This window comes from Natrix helvetica (genome assembly GCF_964273705.1).
Source record: "Natrix helvetica genome assembly, chromosome: Z".
NCBI classification, from domain to species: domain Eukaryota; kingdom Metazoa; phylum Chordata; class Lepidosauria; order Squamata; family Natricidae; genus Natrix; species Natrix helvetica.
The window spans coordinates 140,035,504-140,060,184 of NC_138554.1; the positions used below are offsets into that span (position 1 = coordinate 140,035,504).

Consider the following 24,681-nt stretch of genomic DNA (forward strand, 5'->3'; position numbering starts at 1 on the left):
TAGGTAGGTAGGTAGGTAGATAGATGATAGAAATAGAAATAGACAGAAATAATTAGATTGATAGGTAGAAAAAATATAGATAGATGTAGGTACATAGGAAGGTAAGTAGGTAGATAAGTAGATATATTGGGAGAAAGAAAGACAGACAAAAAGACAAACAGAGGATATATAGATAGATGGATATGAGATGGATAGATAGATATGATGAAATGGGTAGATAGATAGATGATAGATAGATAGATAGATAGATAGATAGATAGATAGATAGATAGATAGATAGATAGATAGATGATAGATAGATAGATAGATAGATAGATAGATAGATAGATAGATAGATAGATAGATAGATAGATAGATGATAGGTAGGTAGGTAGGTAGGTAGATATAGAAATAGAAATAATTCGATTGGTAGGTAGAAAAAAGATAGATGATAGATAGATAGATAGATAGATAGATAGATAGATAGATAGATAGATAGATAGATAGATGATAGATAGATAGATAGATAGATAGATAGATAGATAGATAGATAGATGATAGATAGATAGATAGATAGATAGATAGATAGATAGATAGATAGATGATAGATAGATAGATAGATAGATAGATAGATAGATGATAGGTAGGTAGGTAGGTAGGTAGATATAGAAATAGAAATAATTCGATTGGTAGGTAGAAAAAAGATAGATGATAGATAGATAGATAGATAGATAGATAGATAGATAGATAGATAGATAGATAGATAGATAGATGATAGATAGATAGATGATAGATAGATAGATAGATAGATGATAGATAGATAGATAGATAGATAGATAGATAGATAGATAGATAGATAGATAGATAGATGATAGATAGATAGATAGATAGATAGATAGATAGATAGATAGATAGATGATGGATGGATGGATGGATGGATGGACGATAGGTAGGTAGGTAGGTAGGTAGGTAGGTAGGTAGGTAGGTAGGTAGGTAGGTAGGTAGATGATAGAAATAGAAATAGACAGAAATAATTAGATTGATAGGTAGAAAAAATATAGATAGATGTAGGTACATAGGAAGGTAAGTAGGTAGATAAGTAGATATATTGGGAGAAAGAAAGACAGACAAAAAGACAAACAGAGGATATATAGATAGATGGATATGAGATGGATAGATAGATATGATGAAATGGGTAGATAGATAGATGATAGATAGATAGATAGATAGATAGATAGATAGATGATAGATAGATAGATAGATAGATAGATAGATAGATAGATAGATAGATGATAGGTAGGTAGGTAGGTAGGTAGATATAGAAATAGAAATAATTCGATTGGTAGGTAGAAAAAAGATAGATGATAGATAGATAGATAGATAGATAGATAGATAGATAGATAGATAGATGATAGATAGATAGATAGATAGATAGATAGATAGATAGATAGATAGATGATAGATAGATAGATGATAGATAGATAGATAGATGATAGATAGATAGATAGATAGATAGATAGATAGATAGATAGATAGATAGATAGATAGATAGATAGATAGATAGATGATGGATGGATGGATGGATGGATGGATGGACGATAGGTAGGTAGGTAGGTAGGTAGGTAGGTAGGTAGGTAGGTAGGTAGGTAGATGATAGAAATAGAAATAGACAGAAATAATTAGATTGATAGGTAGAAAAAATATAGATAGATGTAGGTACATAGGAAGGTAAGTAGGTAGATAAGTAGATATATTGGGAGAAAGAAAGACAGACAAAAAGACAAACAGAGGATATATAGATAGATGGATATGAGATGGATAGATAGATATGATGAAATGGGTAGATAGATAGATGATAGATAGATAGATAGATGATAGATAGATAGATAGATAGATGATAGATAGATAGATAGATAGATAGATAGATAGATAGATAGATAGATAGATAGATAGATAGATAGATAGATGATAGATAGATAGATAGATAGATTGACAGGCAGATATATGATATATACTGCAATCTTTTATCCTATCTTGCAAAAAGCTTGATTCCGACAGCAGAGCTGCTTCGACCGGCTCTCTCCAGCCTACAACTTTCTCATGCAATAAACTTCAACACCCAGAACGCCTCGCGCTTGCTGGCTGAGCACCCTGGAACTTGCAGTCCTTGAGTGTTGCAAAAGGGGCGAACCTGCCCACTTGCTCATGTGACCCCCCCCTCCCAGCTGGACTTTGCCCAACTCCGAAGGGCCGATACGGACTGACCCATCGCTGCTGCTGCAGTGTGCACCCTTCTTTTCCAAGCGTCCCGAGAGGTATGGAGGGTGCAAACTTGCGTCTTTCGCTGAGACGCCTCCAAACGTTGCTTTGACTCTCGAGGGGATTGCGAGTTTGTAAGGTTTGCAAGAAGTTTGCTGAATGCACAGCCTGCCTGCAACCGGGCGCCCCCAAGCTGGCAAATTAGAAATCAGCTTTGGAAATATAATACGGATAAATTTATTTATATATATATTTATATATTTGCATCTTCATTTCCTTATCTATAATTTTATTATAATTATATATAATATAATATATATTGTATATAGTACAATACATACATATATATGCATATTATATGTGTAATATATAATATTTATTATGTATGTACTATAATATAATACAATATAAACCGTGGGAAGGGGGCAAAATCTTTGGAAAAACAGCTATTTGTTTTCCAATCTCATCCATTTTGTTTGAACAGATGGACTTCAACTCCCAGAATTCCACCGCCCACAAAGCTGTGTGTCTGTGTACAATTTTGAAGTCCGTACATGCTGGCTGGGGAATTCTGGGATTTGAAGTCCACATTTGCTTGCTGGGGGATTCTGGGTGGCGAAAATCCACTTGTTCTTGTTGGAGAATTGTGGGGCTGAAGTGTGTAATTTAATCAAGAGGAATTCTGGGAGTTGAAGTCCACCCATCTTAAAGTGGCCCAGGCTAAAAAAATACCTCTGGTTTAATCTTAAGGACTTCAATAATAGCAATTAGCCCTTAGACTTATATACCCCTTCATAGTTCTTCTACAGCCCTCTCTAAGCGGTTTACAGAGTCAGCCTATTTGCCCCCCAACAATCTGAGTCCTCATTTTACCCACCTCGGAAGGACGGAAGGCTGAGTCAACCTGGAGCTGGTGAGACTCGAATTGTTGGCGGTCGGCAGAATTAGCCTGCAATACTGTATTCTAACCACTGTGCACCATGGAAGGGAGGGAGGGAGGACAGTAGCCCTTAGACTTATATGCCGCTTCACAGTGCTTTTATAGCCCTCTCTAAGCGGTTTACAGAGTCAGCCTCTTGGCCCCCAACAATCTAAATCCTCATTTTACCCACCTTGGAAGGACGGAAGTCTAAGTCAACCTTGAGCCTGGTGAGATTTGAACTGCTGAACTGCTGGCAGCCGACGATCAGTAGAAATAGCCTGCAGTATTTGCACTCTGACCACTGCGCCACTGCGGTTCTTTCTCCTTTGTGAAAGATTTGGGGCTACCGCGAATAAGTCCCTGCTAGGGAGGAGAACTTGTGCTGAGTTGAGAGTGGTCTTTTTTGCGCATTTGTGTATTGCAATGGGTAAAAATTATGGGGCTAGCAGCAAGGGTCTCTCAGTCATAGAAGCTTTGGATCCCTCTTAAACTGGCCAACATCGCAAGGTGGTTATAAGGGGAAAAAAATAGACATCACGGTGAGATATAAATCTAACCAATCCATCAATGTTTTACTCCGCAGATATTGATCTGGTGATATCTTCAGAAATCTCATCACCTGTGGCTGTAGGTATACAATAATACAATACAATAATACAATAGCAGAGTTGGAAGGGACCTTGGAGGTCTTCTAGTCTCAGCTGGATCTCAGCTGGAATGCTGACATTTGGTCCTCCCTCGCAGGAAGGCTGTGAAATGTTATGCAAACAAAGCAGTATTAATAACACATTAAAATAGCGCTATAAATAAATGAATAAATAAGGATCCTTAAGCTGTGATTTAAAAAAAAAACCTGCTAGTTTTGCATTTTCATTGCCTCACTTAAAATACAAGTATAGTCCTTGTCTTATGACAGTTTGTTTAGTGACCGTTCAAAGTTACAACAGCGGGGCAGAAGAAAGGAATTGTGACTGGTTTTATTCACAGTTATGACCATTTCGGCCTCCGCATGGACACGCATCAACAGTCACACGGTTGCCAACATCTATGACGGTTGCTTTGTCCTGCGGTCATATGATGCGACCTTGTGGCAAGCAGAGTCGATGGGGAAGCCAGATTCGCTTAACAACCATATGACTCACTTAACAACCATAGGGGTTCACTTAACAATATCGCAAGAAAGGTTGTAAAATGGGGCAAAACTCATTTTACAACTGTCTCAGCAGTGGAAATTTTGAGCTCAATTTCAGGCATAAGTCGAGGACTATCTGACATTTCTCCTCTGATCCTCACCCCCTGCACCCAGGACCGAAGCTGGGCAACGGGCAGTACCTGGTGCTTTTTCTGCCAACAACAATGGCATTTGCAGTAGACACGTAGACCTCAACTTATGACGTCCTAAACAAGGAAATTGTTAAGTGCATCATGCTCAAATCTACAATCATTGCCATCATTCAGTGAATCGGACGTTAAGTGAATCCGGCTTCTCCATTGACGGCATGTCAAAAGCCAGCAGGGAAGGTCACAAGTGGCGATCACATGACCCGGGGATGTGGCAAACGTCATAAAAATTGCCGTTTCCAAGTGCACAAATTCTGATTGTGTGACTGCAGGGATGGTTCAGTGGTCGTAATTGCGAGGACCGGCCATAGAGCCTGCCCACCTGCCAAGCCAGAAGGTTTGGGGGGAGCGCTGGACTAGATGACCTCTAGAGTCACCTTCCATCTCTGGGATGGTGGGATTCACTCCTCAGTCCCTTTCGGCAGCTCCTTGAACCCGGCGCATCCTGACTTCCGTCCGTGTTCCCTTGCAGAGCATGTGGGAAGGACGGTGCGTGGAGGAGCTGCCCACTCCGGCCTTCACGGTGGATCTCGACGTAGCCACGAGGAACGCGGAGAAGATGCGGGAGCGTTGCCAGGCCCTGGGGGTGGCCCTCAGGCCCCACATGAAGACCCACAAGACGCTGTGAGTGGGAGGCCTCTCCTCCGCTATGCGCAGCTTGGCTCGCTTGCAGGGGGATCTTCCCTGGGTGACATTCAGCTGCATGAACAGCTCTTTCCCTCCTCTTCCTCCTCCCTGCAAACATCCCTCCCTCCTAGCACTGATTATGTTCCCTAGTTGGGTCATGAGACGTCTGCAAGGAAACTACCCAGCTCAGGGAGCACCAAGGACCCCACGCTCTTCCTCCTCCTCTTGCTCCTCCTCCTTCTCCTCTTGCTTCTGCTCCTCCTCCTCCTTTCTAGCACTGATGATGCTCCCTAGGTGGGTCATGAGACTTCTGCAAGACAAACTCTCACTTTAGAAAGCCCCAAGGGCCCCACAGTCTTCCTCCTCCTCTTGCTCCTCCTCCTCTTTTTCCTCCTCCTCCTTTCTAGCACTGATGATGTTCCCTAGGTGGGTCATGAGACATCTGCAAGGAAAGTACCCAGCTCAGGGAGCACCACGGACATCACAGTCTTCTTCCTCTTCCTCCTCCTCCTCCTCCCCTCTCCCTTCTAGCACTGATGATGTTCCCTAGTTGGGCCATGAGATGTCGGCAAGGAAGAAAAACCCAGATCAGAGGCCACCAGGCGCCCCCCCTCCTCCCCCGCCACTCATCCTTTCTTTGCATCCCTCGCAGGGAAGGCGGGCGCCTCATGACGGGGGGCTCCCTGAGGGGAATCGTGGTCTCCACGCTGGCTGAAGCCCGGCACTTTGCCGAGGGCGGCTTCGACGACATCCTGTACGCCTACCCTCTGCCCTTCGACAAGGTGGGGGCTTCTGCCTCCTTGGCGGAGAAGCTGGAGGCCTTCCAGGTGATGGTGGACAGTTCGGGGGCCCTGGAGCGGCTGAAGGAGAGGCCTCTGCGAACTGGGCGGCCCTGGAAAGTCTGGCTGAAGATCGACTGCGACAACGGACGAGGTACCTGCTCTCCCGCGGGCCTTACAGGCAGTCCTCGACTTACGACCGCAGTAGGGCTTCTGTCGCTAAGTGAGGCAGTTGCTAATTGAGCTGCGCCCCGTTTTACAATCTTTTGTGACCTTCTGTACCAAGCATTGTCAACGAGGAAGCCAGATTCACTTAATAACCGTGTCACCCACTTAACAACTGCAGGGATTTGCTCAACAACAACAGCCAGAAAGGTCGTAAAATGGGGCAAAACTCACTTGAAGACTGCCTCGCTTTGCAATGGAAATTTTGGGCTCAGTGGTGGTCGTAAGTCGAGGACTACCTGAACGGTCGGGAATTTGGTCCCTTCCTCTGCTTCCTTGCAGCTGGCGTGAAAGCCTCGGACCCCGCAGCCGTGAAGCTGGCCGAGGCCATCTCTGAGGGAGACACGGAGCTGGCGGGCATCTACGCCCATTGTGGGAACTCGTACGGGTGCCACGGCCTGTCGGAAATCCAGTCAGTCGCCCAAAGAACCACCGAGTTTATCCTCAAGTTTATGGAGCAGTAAGTGTTTATTTGTTTCTTGGAATGGAACGGAAGGGAACAGAACGGAATAGAGAATGGGATGGAATAGAATAGAGTAAAATAGAATAGAACAGAGTAGAATAGAATAGAATAGAGATTGGAATAAATAGAGAATAGAATGGAATTGATTAGATTAGGAGAGGAGAGGACAGAATAGAATAGAATAGAATAGAATAGAATAGAATAGAATAGAATAGAATACAGAATGAATAGAGAATAGAATAGAATATGGAATGAAAGACAATAGAATAGAATAGAATTTTGAATGGAATGGAATAGAATAGAATAGAATTTTGAATGGAATAGAATAGAATAGAATATGGAATGAATAGAGAATAGAATAGAATATGGAATGTATAGAGAATAGAATAGAATATGGAATGAAAGACAATAGAATAAAATAGAATTTTGAATGGAATGGAATGGAATAGAATAGAATAGAATAGAATAGAATAGAATATGGAATGAATAGAGAATAGAATGAAATATGGAATGAATAGAGAATAGAATAGAATAGAATAGAATAGAATAGAATAGAATAGAATAGAATAGAATAGAATAGAATAGAATAGAATAGAATATGGAATGAACAGACAATAGAATAGAATAGAGATTGGAATAAATAGAGAATAGAATAGATTAGAATAGAGGAGAGGAGAGGACAGAATAGAATTGAATAGGATTCTTTATTGGCCAAGTGAGATTGGACACACACGGAATTAATCTTTGAGGCATATCAGTATACATAAAGAAAAATAAAATACATCATAAGATACAACACTTAGTGATAGCCATAGGTTACTAATAAGCACCCAAATCATACTAGGAAAGAAATAAAACAATATAAATGGTAAAGATACAAGCAACATGGTTGTAGTCATAAGTGGGAGGAGATGGGTGATGGGAAGGATGAGAAGACTAATAGTAATGCAACCTTAGTGAATAGTTTGTCACTGGGGAGGGAATTATTTGTTTAGCAGAGTGATGGCGTTTGGGGAAAAAAATGTTCTTCTGTCTAGTTGTCTTGGTGTGCAATGCTCTATAGTGTCGTTTTTAGGGTAGGAGTCGAAACAATTTATGTCCAGGATGTGAGGGGGTCTGTAGATATTTTCACGGACCTCTTTTTGACGTGTGCAGTCTGCAGGTCCTCGAAGGAAGGCAGGTTGGAGGCCATTGTTTTTTCTGCAGTTCTAATCATCCTCTGAAGTCTGGGTCTGCCTTGTTGGGTTGCAGAGCCAAACCACTGGTTTGTTTATTTATTTAATCACTGGTTTATTATTTTATATGATGACAAACACCCCTTACTTTCCCCACAACAACCCTGTGAGGTGGGTTGGGCACAGAGAGAGGATCTGCCCAAAAGTCACCCAGCTGGATTTCCTGTTTAAGACGAGCCTAGGACTCACTTCAGGATTATAAAACTCCTGCCCAGTTTTCATCCCATCCTTCTCGCGTGTCTTTGAGCTGCAACATTTTTGTGTCCCCCCCCCCTTTTTTTGTTTTGTTCCTCCATTACAGCCAGTTCTCAGTTCATAATCCACAATTGAGCCCAAAACCTCCGTTGCTAAGCAAGGCTTTTGTTAAGTGAGTTTGGCTTGGCCACATGAAATGATCTTTCTTGCCACAGTTGTTAAGCTGTTAACATGGTCGTTAAGTGAGTCTGGCTTCCCCTTTGACTTTGCTGGTCAGAAGGTTGCAAAAGGGGGATCTCGGGGCACTGCGACCGTTATAGATAGGAGTCAGCTGCCGTGCCTCTGAACGTGGATCACGTGACACACACACACACACACACACACACACAAGGGGATGTAGTGACAGTCGCTAAGTGTGAAACATGGTCCTAAGCGCATTTTTTCAGTGCCAACTTTGAATGGTCACTAAACGAATTGTTGTAAGTCAAGGACCACCTGTATCTCTTGTTTTGGGAAAAATGCCTGTCTCTTGACACACACCCCCCAAAAAAAGCCCCCCCCCCCCTAACCAGGCCTGGCCATCTAAACACCCTTTGCAAAGGTCTGCTCAGATGCCCGATTCCGGTTAAAAGGCTATAAAAGCTAATCCTTGTTTATTACCTGGTGTAAATGTTTGAACCGAATTGGGGAAAGCGGGGGGGGGGGGGGGGGCGAGATGTTTATTTGCAGGATTTTTCCATATAGTCTCCCCTCCCTCCCAGCCCACCCCTCCCCAAGTCCTTCCCAGGAATTCAGGTGAGCTGAGGTCCCTTTGGAGTTGCCCCTCTTCAGAGGTCCAGCAATGTCCAGGTGGCCTTTAGTGGCAGTTGTCCCCCCCTCCCCCACCTTTCCAGGGTCCCCCTCCTCCCTCCACTGGGCCGGGCAGGGGGATTTGAACCCTAAAGAGAAAAAGAGGCGGGGGGGGAGGCTTTAGAGCTGGGGTGCAAAGGGAAATGGGAAGGAAAGTTTTGCAGATCCTGGCAATGAATCCAAAGGGGCAGCCCCTTCAAAAGAGGCGTGAGAAGGGAGCTTTTCTCGGCTCCCCCCCCCCAAAAAAAACAAAACAAAAAAAAAACAAGGAGAGAACAAGGTGGCCTGTTTGGGTGACTTGAGGTCTTCCAGTCCAGCCTGTGATCCGAGAAGGGGGGGAGGGAGGAAAGAGAAAGGAGGGAAGGAGGAGGCAAAGATAGAAGGAGGAGAGAAGGAGGAATGGCAGAAGGAAGGAGAGAGGAGGAAGGAGAGAAAGGGGGGAGGAAAGGGAGGGAGAGAGCAAAGAGAAAGGAGGGAAAGATAGAAGGAGGAATGGCAGAAGGAAGGAGAGAGGAGGAAGGAGAGAAAGGGGGGAGGAAAGGGAGGGAGAGAGCAAAGAGAAAGGAGGGAAAGATAGAAGGAGGAATGGCAGAAGGAAGGAGAGAGGAGGAAGGAGAGAAAGGGGAGAGGGAAGGGAGGGAGAGAGCAAAGAGAAAGGAGGGAAAGATAGAAGGAGGAATGGCAGAAGGAAGGAGAGAGGAGGAAGGAGAGAAAGGGGGGAGGAAAGGGAGGGAGAGAGCAAAGAGAAAGGAGGGAAAGATAGAAGGAGGAATGGCAGAAGGAAGGAGAGAGGAGGAAGGAGAGAAAGGGGGGAGGAAAGGGAGGGAGAGAGCAAAGAGAAAGGAGGGAAAGATAGAAGGAGGAATGGCAGAAGGAAGGAGAGAGGAGGAAGGAGAGAAAGGGGAGAGGGAAGGGAGGGAGAGAGCAAAGAGAAAGGAGGGAAAGATAGAAGGAGGAATGGCAGAAGGAAGGAGAGAGGAGGAAGGAGAGAAAGGGGAGAGGGAAGGGAGGGAGAGAGCAAAGAGAAAGGAGGGAAAGATAGAAGGAGGAATGGCAGAAGGAAGGAGAGAGGAGGAAGGAGAGAAAGGGGAGAGGGAAGGGAGGGAGAGAGCAAAGAGAAAGGAGGGAAAGATAGAAGGAGGAATGGCAGAAGGAAGGAGAGAGGAGGAAGGAGAGAAAGGGGAGAGGGAAGGGAGGGAGAGAGCAAAGAGAAAGGAGGGAAAGATAGAAGGAGGAATGGCAGAAGGAAGGAGAGAGGAGGAAGGAGAGAAAGGGGGGAGGAAAGGGAGGGAGAGAGCAAAGAGAAAGGAGGGAAAGATAGAAGGAGGAATGGCAGAAGGAAGGAGAGAGGAGGAAGGAGAGAAAGGGGGGAGGAAAGGGAGGGAGGAAAGAGAAAGGAGGAGCGAAAGATAGAAGGAGGAGAGAAGGAGGAATGGCAGAAGGAAGGATGAAGGAGAGAAAGGAGGGAAGGAAGGGAGGGAAGAAATAGAAAGGAAGGAAGGAAGAGAGAAGGAGGAATGGCATAGGAAGGAGAGAGGAAGGAAGGAAAGAGGGGAGGGAAAGGAGGAGAAAAGGAAGAATGGCAGAAGGAAGGAGAATGGAGGAAGGAAAGAAAGGGGAGAGGGAAAGGAAGGGAAGGGAGAGAGGGAGGAAAGAGAAAGAAGGAAAGAAGGAAAGAAGGAGTAGAGGAGGAAGGAAAGAAAGTGGGGAAGGGAGAGAGGGAGGAATTAAGGAAAGAAGGAGAAAGAAGGAGAGGAGAGAAAGAAGGAAGGAGTGGTGGAAAGAGGCGGAAGGAAAGGAAGGAGGGAGAAGAAAGAGAAGGAAAGAAGGAAAAGTCTCTCTCTGCAGCTGCCATTCAGCTGATCGTTCCTCACATCGCTTCTCTCAATCGATCCACATTCTCACAATCGAAACACAACCAGGTTCTCCGCATCTGAGAATCTCTGTCAGATGTTTCCAGGCTCCCTCCGGGTCGAATCTGCAGCTTGGGACATTCGCTAAGTGAACAGTCGTAAGTCGAGGACTGATTATAGAAACTGATAAAGTCGATGTAGCTTTGAACGGTTGTTAAATGAGTGGCTGTGATTCAGGAAGGACCATTTTCATTCCCTCTCACAGGCTCCGGGAAGCTGGGGTGCCCTGTCCGAAATCCAGCATAGGCTCCACGCCCTCCTGCAGCCACCCGGTGCCCGCCATGGGTCAGCTCAGCGAAGTCCACCCGGGGAATTATATTTTTTATGGTCAGTGATGCCCCTCGAGTTGACAGACCTTCCCCCTCTGCCGTGGGACCACCTAGATGTCCTCTCTTACCCCCTTGTGCAGACTGGGCATTGTTCTATAATTTAATTTTGTTTTATATTTTTGTGTCATATTTTTAATATTTTATTATTTTGATTTATTTTATTATTTTGATTTGTTTTATTATTTTGATTTGTTTTATTATTTTGATTTATTTTATTTTATATTTTATGTCATTTGCTTATATTTTTATTTGTTTTCATTTTATTTATTTTTTTACTATTTTATTATTTATTTATTTTTTCTATTTTATTTTTACATTCTGTTTTATTTAATTTTTTATTTATTTTATTTTATGTTTTTATTTTTTATTATTTTTATTATCATTTATTTTTTTATCCCTTTATTATTATTTATTATTTAAAAAAATCAAGGTGGCAAACATCTCTAACACTCCTTCCTCCTCCTCCTCCTCACTTCTCCCCAACGACCACCCTGTGAGGTGGGCTGAGCTGATCTGAGCTGAGCTGAGAGAGAAAGAGGGGGGACGACTGAGGGCGTTCGTGCCTAAGGCGGGACTAGAACTCCCCGTCCCCCACTTTCTAGCCGGCTGCCTTCACCACCAGTCCAGACCAGCTCTCTCTCTCTCTCTGGCCAGGCATTTCCAGGCTAAGCAGATGCAGGCGTTCAGCCTCCCGTGTGTGGGCTCCGCTGCCTCGGGCCTTCCACAGAAAGAGGGACCAGGGAGGAGGAAGGAAGCGCCAGGAAAAATGAGGGAGGACGGAGGTGATGGGGGGGGGCGGCGGATGACAGCGAAGATCCTGCTGGGTTTCGTTCGGGATGGGCTGCTCTTCCTCCGGACAGCCAAAATGGCCGTTTGGGAGCCTTGGAGCTCATCTCTACTCTAACCCTCTTTCATACGGTGTAAACTAGGAAATATATAACATTATAGGTGTACGTACTGTAGATAATTCATGGAGAGAGAGAGAGAGAGAGAGAGAGGGAGGGAGGGAGGGTGGGAGGGAGAGGGAGGGAGAGAGAGAGAGAGAGAGAGAGAGAGAGAGAGAGAGAGAGAGAGAGAGAGAGAGAGAGAGATGATAGATAGATAGATAGATAGATAGATAGATAGATAGATAGATAGATAGATAGATAGATAGATAGATAGATAGATGATAGAACGTAGGTAGGTATGGATGGTGAGTAGGATGTATGGATATGAAGAGGGAGAGGGAGAGAGAGAGAGAGAGACACCTGTACATAGATAAAGGGATGGAGGGATGGATGTGGAGGGGGGGGAGGGATATGTAGACAGACAGACAGACAGACGGCAGGCAGGCAGGCAGGCAGGCAGGTGTATAAAATTATATAGATACATAGAGGCAAAGATGAATAGATAGAACATAACTATGTAAAATAAAATAAAAATGGAAAATATCCTACATAAATTATATTCCCATATTTAAATGCATTCATATGCACATAAAATACATTCATGTGTAAAATATTGAGATGTAAAATAATAGATTTCTTCCATCCCCTTGAGAGCAAGAAATAATGTAAATTTATTCTCCCAACAACATCTTTGCCAGGTAGTCTCATATAAGCGAGAAGGAGGGCTGGTCCAAATTCATCCCTTGAGCTCTGGGTTCAAGGGGGAGAGGTGTGATTTGAACCCAGGTCTTCCTGCTTCTCACTCCCTTTCCTCTTCTTTTATGAATGAGAGTCATGTTTCGCACCTTAGCAACTTGAAGATGGGTGGACTTCAATTCCCAGAATTCCCCAGCCACCATTAGGCTGGGGGATTCTGGGAGTTGAAGTCCACCCATTAGGCTGGGGGATTCTGGGAATTGAAGGCCACCCATTAGGCTGGGGGATTCTGGGAGTTGAAGTCCACCCATTTAAGCTGGGGGATTCTGGGAGTTGAAGGCCACCCATTTAAGCTGGGGGATTCTGGGAGTTGAAGTCCACCCATTAGGCTGGGGGATTCTGGGAGTTGAGGGCCACCCATTTAAGCTGGGGGATTCTGGGAGTTGAAGGCCACCCATTTAAGCTGGGGGATTCTGGGAGTTGAAGTCCACCCATTTAAGCTGGGGGATTCTGGGAGTTGAAGGCCACCCATTAGGCTGGGGGATTCTGGGAGTTGAAGTCCACCCATTAGGCTGGGGGATTCTGGGAGTTGAAGGCCACCCATTAGGCTGGGGGATTCTGGGAGTTGAAGTCCACCCATTAGGCTGGGGGATTCTGGGAGTTGAAGGCCACCCATTAGGCTGGGGGATTCTGGGAGTTGAAGTCCACCCATTAGGCTGGGGGATTCTGGGAGTTGAAGGCCACCCATTAGGCTGGGGGATTCTGGGAGTTGAAGTCCACCCATTTAAGCTGGGGGATTCTGGGAGTTGAAGTCCACCCATTTAAGCTGGGGGATTCTGGGAGTTGAAGTTCAGAAACGGTTGAGAATCACTTGGGCGAGAACCGGTGCAGCTGTGCATTGCTGTTTTTGCTACCTATTTTACTACCTTCCTGCCCCTCCGCCGCAATCACCCTGCGAAGTAGGCGTGTGGAAAGACCACGAGTGGCCCAATGGATTCCCTTCCCTTCTAGATCTCCAGCAGACGATGATTGGCTCCTGCCAGCTTGAGGACGTGGCCGTGCGAGTCTGGACACGGGTGATTGGTCACTACCCACACCGCAACCAGTTATTGGTGGACTGTGGATGGACAGGGTTGAGCCTGCACAGCCTGGGTCAGCTGCCCACCGGCTTTGCCCTGGTGGACGGGCACCCAGACCTCAAGTAACGGAGCTATAATTCCCGGATACCTGATCCTTCCTTTCCATCCCTCCCTGCTTCGCACTGGAGGCGGTCATCCTATCAAGATACCTGTCCACCGGCCTCTTTATGCCTCCCTCTCCCAGACCTCTCTCCCTGCCGGCCTATCTGTCCACAGCTAGTCCTCGACATATGACCACAATTGAGTTCAGAAATTTTGTCGCTAAGCCAGACAGTGAGTTTAGTTCCGTTTCAATGACCTTTCTTGCCACAGTTGTTAAGTGGATTAGTCACACGATTGTTAAGTATTTAACAACTTAAGTTAAGTTGTTAGGTGAATCTGGCTTCCCCATTGACTTTGGCTGTCAGACGGTCTCAAAAGTGACCCCAGGGGCACTACGACCGTCGTAAATATGAACCAGTTGCCAAGCGGCTGAATTTTGATCACGTGACCGCAGGGAGATGCTGCAACGGTTGTAAAGGTGAAAAATGGTCAAGTCACTTTTTCAGTGTCACTAAGTGAGCGGTTGTGAGTCGAGGAATACCTGTATTCATTTATCTACTACAATATTCATCTGTTTTTCATTGTGTCTGTATTCATTGATCTATTACCTATCATTTATCTATATTTTCTATCATTTCTGTTTTTATTATCTTTTGTCTGTTATCTATCTATCTATCTGTCTCTGCCCGCCCGTCCATTTGTCCATCCATCCACCCATCAAATTTATTGGCCTATCTATATCTATCTATCTATCTAATCTATCTATCTATCTATCTATCTATCTATCTATCTATCTATCTATCTATCTATCTATCTATCATCTATCTATCTTATCTATCTATCTATCTATCTATCTATCTATCTATCTATCTATCTATCTAATCTATATCTGCCTATTATTTATCTATCTATCTATATCTATCTATCCATATCTATCTATCTATATCTATCTATCTATCTATCTATCTATCTATCTATCTATCTATCTATCTATCTATATTTATTTATCTATCTATCTATCTATCTATCTATCTATCTATCTATCTATCTTATCTATCTATATAATCTATATCTGCCTATTATCTATCTGTCTATCTATCTATCTGTCTATCTATCTATCTATCCATATCTATCTATCTATCTATCTATCTATCTATCTATCTATCTATCTATCTTATCTATCTATATAATCTATATCTGCCCATTATCTATCTATCCATCCATCCATCCATCCATCCATCCATCCATCCATCCATCCATCTATCTTATCTATCTTATCTATCTAATCTATATCTGCCTATTATCTATATCTATCTATCTATCTATCTATCTATCTATCTATCTATCTATCTATCTATCTATCTATCTATCTATCTATCTATCTATCTCTGCCTATTATCTATGTAACTATCTAATCTAATCTAATCTAACTTAATCTATATCTGCCTATTCTATCTATCTATCTATCTATCTATCTATCTATCTATCTATCTATCTATCTATCTATCTTATCTATCTATATAATCTATATCTGCCTATTATCTATCTATCATCTATCTATCTATCTATCTATCTATCTATCTATCTATCTATCTATCTATCTATCCCTATCTATCTATCTATCTATCTATCTATCTATCTATCTATCTTATCTATCTATATAATCTATATCTGCCTATTATCTATCTATCTATCTATCTATCTATCTATCTATCTATCTATCTATCTATCTATCCATCCATCCATCCATCCATCCATCCATCCATCCATCTATCTTATCTATCTATCTAATCTATCTATCTATCTATTTTATCTATCTATCTAATCTATATCTGCCTATTATCTCTATCTATCTATCTATCTATCTATCTATCTATCTATCTATCTATCTATCTATCTATCTATCTATCTATCTCTGCCTATTATCTATGTAACTATCTATCTAATCTAATCTAACTTAATCTATATCTGCCTATTCTATCTATATCTATCTATCTATCTATCTATCTATCTATCTATCTATCCATCCATCCATCCATCCATCCATCCATCCATCCATCCATCCATCCATCCATCCATCCATCCATCCATCCATCCATCTATCTATCTATCTATCTATCTATCTATCTATCTATCTATCTATCTACCTTTCTCCACCCATCCATCCATCTATCTTATCTAAATCTATTTATTTATTATCTATCATTTACCTATTTTTTTATTTTTCATTTATTATATAGCAATTATTTATTCATCCGTCCGTCTATCTATCTCAACAAGTATTTATAGGCGGCCCCAATCAGTATAGCATGCATAATAATAATAATACTTTTTTTATTTAAAAAAATCACTCTATAAGATATAACCTTCAGGGCCAGGGGTCACTCGGACTGAGCGGGGACCCCTTCCGTTCCTTCCTGAAAGCAAAGGGGCTTCAGTGCAGCTGAGCCACCACCAGGAAGCCCCCTTCTTCCCACTTCTGGCCTTCAGCCCCCGCCCCCCCACAGTTGAGCCCCAAATTTCCGTTGCTAAGTGAAACATTTGTTAAATGAGGTTTGCCCATTTTATGACTCTTTGTGCCACAGTTGTTAAGTGAATCTGGCTTCCCCGTGACTTTGCTGGTCAGAAGGTCGTAAAATGTGACCACTTGACCCCGGGACACAGCAACCGCTGTAAATACGAGTCAATTCCCAAGCGTCTGAATTTTGATAACGTACTCGGGGTGGGTGGGTGTACTACAATGGTCGTTAAGTGTGAAAAATGGTCCTAGTGCGAATGTAACTTCAGACGACCACTAAATGAACCGTTGCAAGTCGAGCACTACCTCTGTAGGGTCTCCTGCCTTGGGCAGGGGGTCGGACTAGATGACCTCTAAGATCCCTTCCTACCCTAGGACTCTATGAAACGGCAAGTCTTCAGAAGAAGACATTGGCAGAACGAGATCCTATCCCGAAGGAAAAACGGCTCCTGATCTTCTTTTGCAGGTTGGTGTCGATGACCCAGGAGCACGGAAAAATCGAACCCATGACAGGGATACTGGATTTTGCCAAGTTCCCCCTGGGCAGCCTTCTGGCTCTGATCCCTTATCACGTGAGTCTGGCTTGGACCAAGAAATGGGCTGCCCCGTCCTTGCCTGCTTGCTGCTGGTCTAAACGCTCCCGAAGTTGCATTCACACAATCCATTTAGCCTGGATTCTGATTCGTCCGTTTTTTGACACTTTGAACAATGCCCAGCACCCTAAATTAATCAACCTGGCAGCGTTCCCATGACATTCAGCCACAAAACAACCATAACCCAGGTTAACCCCAAGCAGGACCTTTTTTTCCCCCAGGTTGTGTGAATGCACCCGCTGGGCCATTTTGGGTTTTTTTTTTTGACCCTGGGAAGTGTGTTTGCAGCTAGTTGTGTTTCTCATTGTCTTGTTTCTCTCCCTTGCAACTTGGGGGCACCCACCCCGCTCTGCCTAGGCGTGTGCCACGGCCGCGATGCACCCCCTCTTCTTCGTCCATAGCGGGGGCCGTGTGGTGGAGACGTGGGAGCCAGTGCGAGGCTGGTGAAAAGACAATATGAAGAAGATCCGCGGATCCTGGCTTGTACAGTCATTTGAGGGTCTTTAGGTAATTAGGTTCCCGCAATCGATTGAACTTTCCGGTGGCAAGGGAATGTCCGCTTTACAACTTCGCAAGATCTGAATTGGCAACTTAGTTGTAGGTAAAAGTCCAGTTATAGGTTAGGTCAAGCCAGGTGTCCTCTGGTTGCTAACTGTCCAGTTCCTATCAAGCCAGGAATGGTAGCTTGTAAAGACATGACCAACTTAAGTCAGTGAAACAATTCTGTTTGTAAAAAGAGAGATTCCCCCCTCCCCCGAAGTACTGGTTGTCCTCAACTTACAACATACAACCATTGTTAACTGAGTTTTGCCCCAGTTTACGACATTTCTTGCCACCCCGTTGTTAAGCGTCGTTAAGGTCGTTAAGTTAGTCACACGGTTGCGAAGTGAATCTGGCTTCTCCATGGACTTTGCTTGTCAGAAGGTCGCAAAAGAGGACCACGCGACCCCTCCCCCCCCCTTGGGAAGCTCAGACCGTCATAAATATGAACCTGTTCCCAATGGTCTGTGACGGTTGTGTGAAAAACGGTCATAGGTCACCTTTTTCAGTGATGTTGTGAACAGTCGCTAAACGAATGATTGTAAGTGTGCAAAGCCCTTGAGGGAGGAGGGAGGAGCGCTTTTCGCACCAGGCAGAGGATTAGGGGTAGGGTAGTTTCCGCTTGAGCTGTAGACTAGGTAGAGGGACTCAGGCCTGGTCCCATATGCTCTAAACCAGGGGTGTCCAAACTTGGGAACTTTAAGACTTGTGGACTTCAACTCTGGCTGGGGAATTCTGGGAGTTGAAGTCCACAAGTCTTAAAGTTCCCAAGTTTGGACACCCCTGCTCTAAACCTAGTTTAAATCTTTGTGGTTTTCGAAACGATCTAACTGGCATTCATGTTCCGGGGGGGGGGGGGTTCACATGGAGACACCCTTCAAATTGGAAATTAAGGGAGTCTTCCCTAGTGGGAAGGTGAAAAGCTGCAAAGAGGTGTTGCAAAAAATGGCCACGCCCACTCTCTTGCAGGTTTGATTCCCCTCCAAGGATCCCCCCTTTTTTTGCTGCTGTGTGACCCAAAATTCAGATTCTGCCCCCAAAGATGAAGACAAAGGATAATTCTCAGCCTCGGAATACTTTCGATTCCCAGACGTCCATTCTTCTTAATGGATGCTGGCGGGGGGATTCTGGGAGTTGGAGTCCTCCCCTCTTAAAGCATAGCTGGATGGGGGATTCTGGGAGTGGAAGTCCTCCCCTCTTAAAGCATAGCTGGATGGGGGATTCTGGGAGTGGAAGTCCTCCCCTCTTAAAGCATAGCTGGATGGGGGATTCTGGGAGTGGAAGTCCTCCTCTCTTAAAGCATGCTGGATGGGGGATTCTGAGAGTGGAAGCCCTCCCCTCTTAAAGCATGCTGGATGGGGGATTCTGGGAGTGGAAGTCCTCCCCTCTTAAAGCATAGCTGGATGGGGGATTCTGGGAGTGGGAGTCCTCCCCTCTTAAAGCATAGCTGAATGGGGGATCCTGGGAGTGGAAGTCCTCCCCTCTTAAAGCATAGCTGGATGGGGGATTCTGGGAGTGGGAGTCCTCCCCTCTTAAAGCATAGCTGGATGGGGGATTCTGGGAGTGGAAGTCCTCCCCTCTTAAAGCATAGCTGGATGGGGGATTCTGGGAGTGGGAGTCCTCCCCTCTTAAAGCATAGCTGGATGGGGGATTCTGGGAGTGGGAGTCCTCCCCTCTTAAAGCATAGCTGGATGGGGGATTCTGGGAGTGGAAGTCCTCCCCTCTTAAAGCATAGCTGGATGGGGGATTCTGGGAGTGGGAGTCCTCCCCTCTTAAAGCATAGCTGGATGGGGGATTTTGGGAGTGGAAGTCCTCCCCTCTTAAAGCCTCCTGGATGGGGGATTCTGGGAGTGGAAGTCCTCCCCCTTAAAACATAGCTGGATGGCGGATTCTGGGAGTGGAAATCCTCCCCTCTTAAAGCATAGCTGGATGGGGGATTCTGGGAGTGGGAGTCCTCCCCTCTTAAAGCATAGCTGGATGGGGGATTCTGGGAGTGGAAGTCCTCCCCTCTTAAAGCATAGCTGGATGGGGGATTCTGGGAGTGGGAGTCCTCCCCTCTTAAAGCATAGCTGGATGGGGGATTCTGGGAGTGGAAGTCCTCCCCTCTTAAAGCATAGCTGGATGGGGGATTCTGGGAGTGGAAGTCCTCCCCTCTTAAAGTGTAGCTGGATGGGGGATTCTGGGAGTGGGAGTCCTCCCCTCTTAAAGTGTAGCTGGATGGGGGATTCTGGGAGTGGGAGTCCTCCCCTCTTAAAGCATAGCTGGATGGGGGATTCTGGGAGTGGAAGTCCTCCCCTCTTAAAGCCTCCTGGATGGGGGATTCTGGGAATGGAAATCCTCCCCTCTTAAAGCATAGCTGGCTGGGGGATTCTGGGAGTTGGAGTCCTCCCCCTTAAAACATAGCTGGATGGCGGATTCTGGGAGTTGAAATCCTCCCCTCTTAAAGCATGATGGCTGGGGGATTCTGGGAGTTGGAGTCCTCCCCCTTAAAACATAGCTGGATGGCGGATTCTGGGAGTTGAAATCCTCCCCTCTTAAAGCATGATGGCTGGGGGATTCTGGGAGTTGGAGTCCTCCCCCTTAAAACATAGCTGGATGGGGGATTCTGGGAGTTGAAATCCTCCCCCCTTAAAGCCTGCTGGCTGGGGGATTCTGGAATTCAAAGTCCACTCATCTTAACATTTCTGATGTTGGCAAACGCTCCCACTTGTTCTGCCCCCCAAATTTGTATTTTTCGATGCACAGAAACAAAATCGATGTTGCAGTTTTCTATATGCAGTTCCGTACAGCTGAGGGGCCATTGGTCCTTCCATGCTGGTTCCTAGGAGGAATCCGGAGAGAAGCAACGTAGAACTAAGGAGAAATTTCCTAACAGTGAGAACAATCAATGGAACAGCTTCCCTCTGGAAGGTGTGAGTGCTCCACAAGGCTTTTAAGAGGAGACCAGGCAGCCATTTGTCCCAGATGGAGTAAGGACTCTTGCTTGAGCAGCGGGTTAGACTAAATGACCACCAGGGTCCCTCCCAACTCTGTTATTATGTTATAAGCAGAATCAATTGCATTCTCTCCAGCAAAAGCCATCCAGTCCGTTAGTCCACATTAAGGAGGAAGGAAGGCTGGGTGGACGCATCAATTCTTGATGCCTGGAGCCATCTGAGGACTTCAAAAGGGGACCTCATAAAATTCAATGGCCTTTTCTCGGTGGGGGGAACCCATAGCACCTTCCTCCCACCCCTCTGATCTCCCCCAACGACCCCTTTGAAGTGGCCCTTTGTTGTCCTCCTTTGCATCCTGCAGAGAAAAAGCACACACTTCCCTGCGAATTGTGGAATTGGGCAGGTATAAACCACCAGATGAGAGAGGCTGCCTGTAAAACGCCTTCTAAATGGTCCACAATAAATTGCAAATTCCGCCCCCCCCCCCCCCCAAACACACACAGACACACTTTTTTTTAATCTCCAAAGACATTCTTGTTTGGGAGCCATTCTTTTATTTCAGGATTTAATATTCTTTTATTCAACGTTTCTGCAACCTGTCCCCCCCTATAAGGACACACTGGGCATCTTGCAGAGGATAAAAAGGCAAATCATTCAAAGTTATTAAAATTGCGCCAATTAAAATTTGAAGACCGTCCTTTTTTGGAACGATGCTTCTCTTTTGCAATTTGAGCAGTGGCCGTTTTGCCTCTTCGTTTCCTATCTTGCAAAGTTGCAAATTCAAGCATGCCATTTCTGTTTCTTCCTCCTTTGCAGTGCTTTATGTGACGCGACTTTTATTTTGTGGCATTTTAGGATTATTTCTTTAGATATACAGAATCCATTCGGGCACTTTCCAGCGGGCAAGAGAATGAGGATAAAAAATAAAATAAAATAAAGGCAATCGGATAACAGGAAGCAAGCATTCTGACCCATAGATAGTTTTGGAAGCTGGAAACGGCAATCAGAAGCTGGGCTGCTTTGTGGTGGGATGAGAGACCACCAGGAGATCTGTGGAATACTCGATTTCAAAACAGAAAAAAAAACCCACCCCAAGATGGGGTGATAAAGCATTTAAGTGGAACCTTAAGGTTGAAAAAAACTAATAGAAAATTGGAGACACTATTGAATTGGGATATGAATCCACCTGTGGGCAGGAAGCAGTTAGGACCAGTAGATATGACCATTTTTCACACTTACGACCATCACAGCATCCCCATGGTCTCATGATCAAAATTCAGGTGCTTGGCAACTGACTCATACTTATGACAGTTGCAGTGATCCCCTTTTGCGATCTTTTGACAAGCAAAATCAACGAGGAAACCGGATTCCACTTAATGACCGTGTTACACACTCAGCAACTGCAGGTATTCACTTAGCGGCTGTGGCAGGACAGGTTGTAAATTGGAGCAAAACTCATTTAACAACTATCTCACTTAGCAACAGAGGTTTGGGGCATTCTGTCTTCCCATTTTATTCCACTACACAAATGTAGACATAGGGATAGTAATATTTAGAAAAACGTGACTTATAACCGGTCCTGGCTCCATTGTGGTCGTAAGTCGAGGACTGGCGATACATTTTTATTGCCACCATCTCAGATCAAAACCTCAGCAAGCAGATGTTGCTGTTAAACGAAATAAAGCAGCTTTTCAACAGTGTGTCCAATTTTTGGTTTTTCTTATCATTGATTTCTTCCCATATTATTCCACTACAGAAACTGGGAGAGGACAATTTTATGAAAGTAATTCAAAGTTCATAAAAATAATAATTTATGCATTCAGAAAAAAATCTGGCAGACCTTTTTCCGGCTAACAATTTTATATAAAGGCATCAGAATTTGTAAAATCATAATGGATGCATTCGAAACGAATGTGGTAGCTCTTGTTCTGTAACAATTTTATATAAAGGCAACTGGTTTTCTGAGCTTGATAGCCAGAAAAAAATGTAATAATAAGAATCTTTCTTTCTTTCTTTTCTTTTTCCTAAAGCAAGAGCTTTTGTAAGCCCTGGAATAACATTTGCTCTTCCTCCCGTCTCTAAGGAAGATCTCTCTGGCCGGCCCCCTCCCACACTCCCTTGCCTCCTTTGTGTCTTGCAAGAGACCGGAAATGCATCTCCTGGAATTTGAGGAGGGGGCTAGGAGGGTCCGAAGATTGCAGAGATCAAAGGAGGGAAAAGAAAGGCCTGTGGGTCAATTCTCAAAGGCCCCCTGCTTGGAAGGACCGGACAAGTTTATGTCCTGCACTTCTCAGCCATAACCCAAATAGCTGAAGTGGGGAGGGGGGGAAGACCCCTCCTCTCTGGTTTTAATTGTGGAGGCTGGACTGGCCGTGCCTTGGACCCCGAAATCAGGAGCAACTTTGAATTCAGGGATTCTGTTTACAGCTAGTCCTCAAATTAATGACCGCAATTAACAGCAGAATTCAGAATATATTTTTTTTGGCCAAGTTTTTATTTTATATTGCTTATACATATCAATGCATGAGCAGTGTGATACCTGGGTATCATCCATTGGAGTACGCATGAACATAATATTATTACTCACAGTTATTACATTTCATTTTCATTTCGTGTTGTATAAACATATCCGATACCACCGCCGTTAAATTTCTCATTATTATTATTATTACATATATCTTCCTGTTTTAAAATATGTATATTGTTGTTCCCCTCTTAGTTCCATTTCTATTCTAACTTTTATTCATGTCACCTTTGCATTCAAAGACATTTATGTGTCTTCCACTTTTCACCTGTTTTGTTATTTCCCCTTAATTTCACTCTTCACATCTGTTTATATTAAAGTTTCATCTTTCATTCTTCCATTGTTCAGGGTTTCCGTATGCAATTTTGTTAGAATCACTAAAAGCAAGTGAGCGTTCGTATAAATTCTCTAAATAAATGAGGTGAATAATATTCTCTAAATAATAATTATTATACTAGTTTTATAGAATTTAGGTTCAATAATAGAATTACAGAACTATATTACAGAATTTATGTGATTTATGTAGAATTACAGAGGCCTATGCATATTATATAAAATGTAATGTTGTAATTATTCTGTAAATAAACAGTGAATGAAGTGAATAAAATGAAATTAAATACAGGTAGTCCTCAACTTACAACAGTTCATTTAGTAACTGCTCAAAGTTACAGTGGCACTGACAAAGTGACTTATGACTGTTTTTCACAGTTACGACTGTTGCAGCATTCCCTGTGGTCATGTGATCAAAATCCAGATGCTTGCCAACTGACTCATACTTATGACAGTCGTGGTGTCCCAGGAGTCACACAATCCCCTTTTGCCACTTTATGGCAGGCAAAATTAAAGGGGAAGCTGGATTAACCTAAGAACCGTATGACTAACTGAGCAACTGGAATGATTCGCTTAACAAGAAAGGTCGTAAAAATGCCTCACTTAGCAACAGAAATATTGGGCTCAATTGGGGTTGTAACTCAAGGACTACCTGTAATAAAATAAAAAATAGAAAATAAATAATAAAATAAAAATAAAATAATAAAAAAATTAAATAATAAAAAAATAAAATGAAATAAAATAAAAATAAAAAAACAAAAAACAATAAAATAATAATAATCAATTTCCATTGGTAAGCAAGGTGATTGTTAAGTGATTTAAGCCCAATTTTATGAGCTTTTCTTTTTGCAATCTAGTTAACCGATTCACTCTGTTAAATAAATCTGGTGGCCGTTAAGCAAATCTGACTCCACCCATTGACTTTGCTTGTGGGAAAGTTGCAAATGCTGTGACATTTGTGTGCTCACTGAACAACCGCAGTGATTCGCATAACAACGGTGGCAAGAGAGGTCTTAAAATGGGGCAAAACTCATGCAACGATTCGCTTTGTCAACAGAAGTTGCGGGCTTCGTCATAAGTCGAGGACTACTTGTATAGCCATCTGGTTTGCCAGATTTCCAGTGTGTCCGTGTCTCCCCTTTCGCCTCTGCCCCCTCTTTGTCTCTCCTTCCTCCCCCCCCCCGTGGGGCGGGGGTCTGAAAGGGGCGGGCGGGGGGCGAGGTCAAGGCGCAGGGAGGGGGCGAGGAGGGCGTGTGAACAGCCCGCAGTCCCAGCAAAGGCAGAGCCGCAGCAGAGACCACCCAATCCAACCGGGAGAGAAGCGGCGAGATAGCCGCGCAGCTAAACCCCGACAACTTCA

The 24,681-nt window shown here is 44.1% G+C and overlaps 1 protein-coding gene across 3 annotated transcripts; it reads left to right on the forward strand.

The window, feature by feature from the left end:
- Positions 1 to 2,197: 2,197 nt before the first annotated feature.
- On the forward strand, positions 2,198 to 23,287 carry LOC309381399 (D-serine dehydratase-like). Of its 3 annotated transcripts, none has more exons than XR_014173551.1 (10): positions 2,198 to 2,294; positions 3,744 to 3,787; positions 4,974 to 5,125; positions 5,781 to 6,061; positions 6,415 to 6,592; positions 10,993 to 11,114; positions 13,711 to 13,900; positions 16,865 to 16,970; positions 17,349 to 17,498; positions 22,551 to 23,287. XR_014173551.1 is itself a non-coding variant. In XM_081932343.1 (9 exons), the coding sequence occupies exons 3-9, from the start codon at positions 4,977 to 4,979 to the stop codon at positions 17,436 to 17,438; spliced, it is 1,116 nt and encodes a 371-aa protein (XP_081788469.1). In that variant the 5' UTR covers positions 2,198 to 2,294; positions 3,744 to 3,787; positions 4,974 to 4,976; the 3' UTR covers positions 17,439 to 18,201. The 3 variants fall into 3 exon arrangements, 1 of the variants encoding a protein (XP_081788469.1); XR_014173552.1 differs by having other exon boundaries at positions 22,555 to 23,287; XM_081932343.1 differs by lacking the exon at positions 22,551 to 23,287 and having other exon boundaries at positions 17,349 to 18,201.
- Positions 23,288 to 24,681: the final 1,394 nt, after the last annotated feature.